The sequence below is a fragment of the Chiloscyllium plagiosum genome, chromosome 6, assembly GCF_004010195.1.
Source record: "Chiloscyllium plagiosum isolate BGI_BamShark_2017 chromosome 6, ASM401019v2, whole genome shotgun sequence".
Classification (NCBI taxonomy): domain Eukaryota; kingdom Metazoa; phylum Chordata; class Chondrichthyes; order Orectolobiformes; family Hemiscylliidae; genus Chiloscyllium; species Chiloscyllium plagiosum.
In genome coordinates this window covers 95,795,828-95,804,443 of record NC_057715.1, presented here as the reverse complement: position 1 = coordinate 95,804,443, position 8,616 = coordinate 95,795,828, and the positions used below count along the sequence as shown (strand labels likewise).

Here is an 8,616-nt window from a genome sequence, read left to right as displayed (position 1 = left end):
CTTAGCCTGCTTGGCACACCCTCCTCATTCCTGAAGGGCTTATGCCCGAAATGTCGATTCTCCTGCTCCTTGGATGCTGCCTGACCTACTGCGCTTTTCCAGCAACACATTTTTCAGCTCTGATCTCCAGCATCTGCAGTCCTCACTTTCTCCTAAACAAAATTCCTGACAAATAAAACAACAGCAAGTATCCAATGGCTGTAGCACTCCAAATGCCTGTCCTGGCCACCATGCCGCTGCTTCTTCTACACAGCATCTATTCCCATCATCCTCCTCTTCAGCTACTCAGCTTTGCAACAGCAATCCACCAGCTTGACCACATCATTATACCTGCCCCTGGACCAATTTTCTTTTTAATTCATTTGTGGGAAGTGGGCATTGCTGGCTCGGCCAGCATGTATTACCTGTCGCTAGCTGTCCTTGAGAAGGTAGCAATAGCTTGCTAGGCCTTTTCAGAGGGCAGTTAAGAGTTAACCATATTGCAGTGGATCTGCAGCCGCACGTAGGCCAGACTAGGTAAGGATGACAGACTTCCTTCCTTTAAAGCACATGAATCAACAAATGGATTTTTCCATAAATTGACAATAGATTTATACAGTTTTAACTCCAGAACTTTTTGTGAATGATGGGATTCAAGCCCAGGTCCCAAAAATATTACATGGATCACTGAATTAGTAGTCTAGCAATAATGGCACAAAGTTATCACCTATCCTGACTCAGACACCACAAGCTTTCAACATTTTGAAGTGGATACTATGGCTACTAATTGCATGTTTTTGCCAGGTCACTTTGAATGTCAGACAGGAATGCATCTCATGGATCTGAACAGGAGGCGTTGTGCTGACACATGCATCTTATTGCTCTTAGCTTGCTTTTTTAGCGCTCACTCTGGCGCTTGCTCAGAGGCTGCCAGTCTGTCTGCTTCACATTGCTTTCTTAGCATTAGCTGACTTTAGCATTTAGTTACAGTCTATGGTTTAGCTTGCTTTTTACTGCAGTGTGAAAGCCAGGCAGCTTCTGATAGTGGAGAGCATTGAATAGCCAATCAATCAGCTCTCACACATCATTTTATGGCACTATAATACATTAACATCAGAGCTGCATCATGTGTCAGCAGCTTTTGCAGTGAACTGTTCTGAAGGAGGCCAATGGACTCAAAACATAAAATCTGCTTTCTCTCCACAGATGCTGCCAAGCCTGCTGAATTTCTCCAGTAATTTCTGTTTTTATTCAAGATAAGCAATGATTTTAAGTATATTCGTACAAGGCAACTGCTGATTTCTAACTGTTCAGGGTAGAAACGCCAAGAAAACACCACATGTGTGTTGGGGACGATGAAGAATGTATCGAAATTATTCAAAGAAATAAACAATGTGGATAAAGAATGGCATTTGCCTTAAAATCAAGACAGATAAACATGACAACAAATAAATTACCAATGGCGAACTTCAGTGCCCAATTTCACTGCCTATTAAAAGTGATCAGTTTGCTTTGGTCTTTCGACATTTCAAACTAGGATCAATCAATGCCTAAATTAGCAAAGGACAGAGCATAAGAGCTAGAAAATGGCTCAAATCTAATGGACATGGATGAACCAAATGATTTTCTAAAGTAGACTGCATGAGAAGATTTAAAATATATTTTTGTTCTATAATGGCAAATGATATTTTTCCCTTTACTAATAATTACTTCTTCTCTTAACTTCGTACAGAAAAGAGGAACGCCCCATTTTGATTTAGAAGTCTTAAAGGCACATAGGTAATTTGGCTTGCCAGTTTGGCAATTTTCATGATATGGGGACAAAATTACAGTTAGGTGAATTGGCTGTGCTAAATTGCCCATAGTGGAGGTGAATTAGACAGAGGGAAATGGGTGGGTTACTTTTCGGAGGGTCGGTGTGGACTTGTTGGGCCAAAGGGCCTGTTTCCACACTGTAGGGAATCTGATCTAATCAGACATCTCTCCAAGAATATACTGCACCTTACCATTTCCAGGACCCACAAACCCTAGTAAAATTATCAAACTGTGTCACAGGCTACATTACAAAGAGCAAATCTCTACAGTAAAACTTCTGTGCACACATTCTCAATGTTAAATAATTTTATCAAAAAGTTTTTACAAATTTGGATTTACTGCAGATCCCTTCTTTGGTTTAGTGATGTTAGTTGCTTAACATAAACTGAGCTTTTGTTTAATCTAACTTGACTTGCAGTACCTGAAACCTATTTGTATGATACCCAAGACCATAATTGTAGCAGCGCCTTGTCATTTGCACTGAATCCTGAAGATCGGTTTTGACATCTTTGAAGTTAGACTGAGTAAACAGCAAATGAGACAAGGTTTGTTCCAAATTATTAGAGTGGTATATTTTAATGTCAGTTGAACGAGAGGAATAGTTATAAACTGATTCATTTAATTTAATATTTCTAATTTATCTTCACTCAAGAATAAAATATGTGAATATTTGGGCTGCCTTACTTCTGAGATTTATTGATTAAAACAAGTAACAACTCTACATTATATTTATTGATTCTACCTATTTTGGATCTTTTGCTTCTTCAGTATCAATTTTGTTGCAAAAGCTAGATAGCCTTCAGGTGTCTATAATTCTATTTTAGTTATGCCTTAAATTCATAACAGGCTTCTAACACAATGCATCAGAATATTTTCAGAGTTATGGAGTTAAGCCAATGTGCATCTTATTTATAGCTGTAATAAAACATCAAAACAAGTGTATTAGTACTAACTACTCACTGCCTTTAATCCCCAGTTACTTGTAGGGTAAAAAGGTAAAGTCAGCATAGTACTACTATATGGCAGCTTGGAGAAAGCGAGGACTAGTGAAGAGCTTATGCTCGAAATGTCGATTCTCCTGCTCCTCAGAAGCTGCCTGATGGGTTGTGCCAGCACCACACTTTGCTCGCCCATTAGAGAAACACACACACACACACACACACACACACACACACACACACACACACACACACACACACACACCCAGTTGGTGATGCTTTAACCTGAGGGTCATCATGCCTCATCTTGAGGGGTGAGGCTGAGAAGGTGCGACCTTCATGGTAATTTCAGCCAGTGCAGGGAAACACTCTTAAAACACATTTAATCTGACTTCTAAATCCTATTTATAGGGAAAGGGTCAAAAGATCTTAAACCTTGACTGCAAGTTTAGGGTTATTTTTTCCAATATAGTGTCATATTGTGCTTTTTTTAAAAACCAATGTTACTTTTAAATTATTTACATTGACCTAAATGAGGTCTGATCTTTCGCATTTCTGCTACTTAATCACTGGTGCTTCTTGGCACAAAACCTTTTCCTGAATTTCGGTAGGCATTTGATAAGCATCAGAATATTTACAGAAGATGAAGAAACATGTTTTGGGAAACCACTTCAGGGAAGCAGTTTACTTTTTTTTAACTAAGTAAAATGCTATCAGAATTATTTGAAATGTAAAACTTAAAACCAAGTTTCAAAACTTTGTTACCTTTCAACTCAGATCACCATCTGTTCAATATTGCTTCTGATGCAAACAATTGTAGAACTAAGCTAGATAACTCTTCATGACTAAGCGTTATAGTAGTGAATGCAATTCTATATCTAAGTAAAACATTATAGAAGATGCTGTCAGCATTACCGTAATGGGGTCCTTTACCTATTCCACAAACGTTTAAATATCAGCAAAGTTCAAGTAGAATGATCTTCAACCATCACTTTTCCACTACACCTCTCCACTCATTTGAAAAATTTAGAATAGATCAGACAAGCTAATATATTTTGTTTGTGTATGCTACGTAAGAATAGGATCTTAAAATTGGCATATATAATTGAAGCATAAAAATTCAAAGAACAAATTAAAATATGTTAAACATTTTGCCTTGAAATAGCAGATGGCAAAGTATCATCCGTCAATATACACAGATCAAAAACATAAAACACACTTGGCCTCTATATCGGCTTTCTCCCGCGCTGCGTGAGCCATCTGTTCCAGCTCAAAATACTTCTTTTTAGACTTTGCCAGATCCTTCACAGTCTCTTGGAATTCAGCTTGTATCCTTGTCAGCTGATCAATACACTATGGAAACAAGATAACACTGCACATGAAATACAACACAAAGAAAAAAGTTTTTCTCATTCATATTAATAACTGATAATTATGATGACAAAATGATGGAAGATGATGGTGGCAACAGAGAAGAAATTATTACTTGTATTATACAGCACAATTTAATTTACATATTCCTTAAATGTTGTCCAAAACAGTTAATCTATTCCACTATTTCGACATGCAGTGGACAAATAGAAGACACCATTCGGAGTTTGCTGCCTAAGAAATAATTACAAATCTCTAAGTTTGCTGAAATGATAATATACTCATTTACACACTCCTCTTCCTTTAATGCATGAAGATAGCTCTCAAATATGCACCCTTGCATTATTTATTTAATCCATCTCATTGTCCAATGAAATAGTGTCTCACAAACTTGACTGAGCTTTTTTGAAGAAGTAACAAAAGAGGATTAATGAGGGCAGAGAGATAGACATGATCTTATATGGACTTTAGTAAAGCATTCGACAAGGTTCCTCATGGTAGACTGATTAGTAAGGTTAGATCACAGAATAGAGGGAGAACTAGCTATTTGGATACAGAAGACGGTGGTGGTGAAGGGTTGCTTTACAGCCTGGACGCCTGTGATCAGTGGCGTGCCACAAGGATCAGTGCTGGGACCACTCCACTTCATCATTTATATAAATGATTTGGATGTGAACATAGGAGGCATGTTTAGTAAGTTTGCAGATGACACCAAAATTGGAGGTGCAGTAGGCAGCGAAGGAGGTTAACTCAGGGTATTTGATCAGATGGCCCAATGGGCCGAGGAGTGACAAATGGAGTTTAATTTAAATAAATGTGGTACACCGCATTTTGGAAAGGCAAATCAGGGCAGGACTTATACGCTTAATAGTAAAGTCCTAGGGAGTGTTGCTGTACAAAGAGGCATTGGAGTGCAGGTCCATAGTTCCTTGAAAGTGGAGTCGCAGGTAGACAGGATAGTGAAGAAAGAGTTTGGTATGCTTGCCTTTACTGGTCAGTGCAATGAATATAGTAATTGGGAGGTCATGTTGCGGCTGTACAGGACATTGGTTACGCCATATTGGAATACTCCATGCAATTCTGGTCTCCCAGCTATAGGAAGGATATTGCCAGGGTTGGAGGGTTTGAGCTGCAGGGAGAGGCTGAATAGACCAGGGCTATTTTCCCTGGAGCATCAAAGGTTGAAGGGTGACCTTACAGAGGTTTATAAAATCATGAGGGTATGGATAGGGTAAGAAGAGAAGGTCTTTTCCCCAGGGTGGGGTGGGTTGGGGGGGATAATCCAAAAGTAGAGGGCATGGGTTTAAAGTGAAAGAGGAAAGATTTAAAAGGGACCTAAGGGACGTTTCCATGCAGAGGGCGGTGCATGAAATGAGCTGCCAGAGGTGGTGGTGGGAGGCTGGTACAATTACAACATTTAAAAGGCATTTAGATGGTTAAATGAGTAGAAGGGTTTAGAGGGATAAGGGCCAAATGCTGGCAAATGGGACTAGACTTATTTAGGGTATCTGGTTGGCATGGATGAGTTTGATCAAAGGATCGGTTTCCCTGCTATACATTCTCTATGACCTTATGACACAGTAGCAAAGAAGAATACAACATTTACAATAAATTTCCAGGCAATGATAAACTTGTGTTCAGGTCAGAATAATCTCCAATGAATACCAAATTTCCAAGGATAGGCAAAAATATAAAACATGTAGGCAAATGTAGAAAGTAACTACTTATAAATATATATCTGAAAAGCAATACTTAAAATCTTAACTTAACTTGAACAAAATAAGTCTTATTTAATGCCTTTTACCGTGTTAAGCATTTATTTTGGTATAGCATAAGTAATCTTGCTCACTGGTCAGTTTAAAAGAGTGTTGTGGCAATTAGAAGTAATTAAAGTTACTATAATTGACTTCAGCACCCTGTCCCGTTGCAAGAGGGTGGGGTAAATTAACCAGGGTTCTCACTCCTAAATACTGGTTAGTGACATCTGCTAGAAAATACATGCACAAAAATGCTACTCAAAGACTGAATCAAGTTCAACAGATGTGAATCATTGCTAAATCAAAGAATGTTTACAGTTCACAAAGAAGCCATTTAGACTGTCCTTCCTGTATCAGTTGAGAAATGAGGCACAGTCCAATCCCACTTTCCAAAATTTATTCATAGCCCTGCACATTCTGGCACTCAATGTACATATACAGACACCCTTCAAATGAATTGAGAGCTTCTGCCTCTATTACCCTTATAAGCAGAGTGTTCCAGAACCCAACCACCCGCTGCATAAAAAGCTCTTCTCACCTCCCCACAGATTAAAATAAACATTAATGTCCCTGAGACCCTGGCTTCTCTGCCAAGGTAAATAAGCCCTTCACATGGTCTATTCTGTCCAGGCTCCTCTCAAATTTCCCCTCAGCTTCCTTTGTTCCAAGGAGAAGAAATGCAGTCTATCCAATCTTTTCTCATAGCTGCATTTTTTCAATATAAGCCACATTCTCCCAAGTCTCCATTGTACCCTCTCAACTACTATTACTATTTCTGTAATTAGGTGATCAGAATTGTACACCGTACTCAAGGTGTGATCTAATCAATGATTTACAGTGTTCCAGTATAAATCTCCCTGTTGATATATTCTACACCTGAGCTGTGAAAAAAAAGTTCTATTTAGCTTTTTAACCACCTTATCAACTTGTCTCAGTGCCTTCAGGAATCTATGGACAAGACACTCCAATGTCCCTGACTTGTTCCACACCTAACTGTATTCTCCCATTCCTTTGCCTTGTCTGACTTTCCTAAATTCATCATCTCACAATCCCCGAAGCTCAATCCCATTTGCCACTTGGCTGCCAATCTGACCAGTCTATTGATATTTTACTCTGGTGAATGCTATCCTCCTCACCATCGAACACAATATTTGTATTGTCTGCAAATTTCTTGATCATGCCCCTATTAGTAACCAAATTCATATACATCCCAAATAGCAGAGGACCCGTAGTAGCAAGCCCTATAGAACTCTACTGAAAACAGCCTTGAGTCACAAAAACACCCAATCATAAGACTGTAATACATAAGAACAGAAAGTAGGCCATTCAGTCTACGGTGTTTGTTCCATCATTCAATGGGATCATGGCTGATCTGTTAATTCTCTGCTCTACTTTCCTGCTTTATCCCTTTACTGATTCAAAAATCTGTCAACCTCAATTTTGAATATATTCAACAACTTTGCCTCAACAGCCTTCTGAGGTAAAAAAAAAACTCCACAGATTCACCATCCTCAGAGAAGCAATTCCTCATTTCTGTCTCATTTCTGTGACCCCTGACTCTGAGATCATGCCTTCATGGTCCTAGACTCTCCCACAAAGGGAAACAATGTTTCCTCACTTACCCTTTCAAATCCTTTCAGAAACTTGTACATTGAAATAAGGTCACCTCTTATGCTTTTAAACTTCAGAGTACAGGCCTAATCTACTCAACCCCTCCTTGAAAGACACTGCCTTCACACCCAAGATTAACCTCTTCTGGACTGACTTGGATGCCAGCACAACCTTCCTCAGATAAGGGGCCAAAACGGTTTACAGCATTCCACGTGTGGTCTAAATAATGTCTTATATGGTAAATGATTACAAAAATGCTTAGACCTTGTATTTCTTCCCTGGCTTATTTTAAAAGTCTGGGATACATTTCATCTGGTCCTAGTGATTTATCCACATTCATGGGTGCTGATCCCATTCATACTTTTTCTTTTCCTATCTTTGTCACATCCAACACTTCACACTTGTCCTTAACCAAAATATAAGCATTCTCCTTTTTGCGAAGGCAAACTTGAAGTAAAACATTGTAAGTTTTCATCATCAGTACTAACAGCAGCGTCAGATATTTTCATCATTCTTAATCCTTCCCTGCCTCTCATTCCAGGTGAAAACAGCTTAGTGATAGATCATGTTACTCAACATTATCAACGTTTGTGATAGGCTGCCCAACATTCATTTTGTCACCATTACTTATAAGACCCTTGCTGCCCTGAGTACTTGATTGACAATGTCTAAGTCCCTTGGCTAATATTGGAGTGTGCACTTGTCTGTGCTGGGAACCCCTGACTGAAGGCTGTTTTTCCTTTAACTTGATGGAGGACTGCTGACAACCATGACTAACTTGCTAACATTATGTCTGTGTTCAATGGTACAATTCCCATAAAAAGTAGGGAGTTTGCCAATGATTGCATGACGTTCAGCACCATTCACATTTCTTCAGGTACTGAAGCAGTCCCATGTTCAAATGCTGCAATATCTGGATAATATTCAGGCTTGGACTGATAAGTGGCAAGTAATATTCGCACCACATAAATGTCTGGCTATGATTATCACCAATAAGAGAAAATATAACCACCACCCCTTGATACTCAATGATGTTACCAACCCTGAACCTCCACTATCAACATTCTAGGAATTACTATTGATCAGAAACTCAACTAGAATTGCCACATTACACAGTGGCAGCAAGAGCAGGTCAGAGGCTAGGA

The 8,616-nt window shown here is 39.0% G+C and overlaps 1 protein-coding gene across 5 annotated transcripts in view; it reads right to left on the bottom strand.

Moving 5' to 3' along the window:
- LOC122550843 (F-BAR and double SH3 domains protein 2-like) overlaps positions 1 to 8,616 on the bottom strand; it is a 229,516-nt gene that overhangs the window by 129,396 nt on the left and 91,504 nt on the right. For all 5 annotated transcript variants that reach the window (XM_043692169.1, XM_043692170.1, XM_043692172.1 and 2 more), the window contains exon 6: positions 3,952 to 4,085. In XM_043692169.1, coding sequence (XP_043548104.1) covers positions 3,952 to 4,085 — 134 coding nt within the window. The remainder of the gene's footprint in view (positions 1 to 3,951; positions 4,086 to 8,616) is intronic.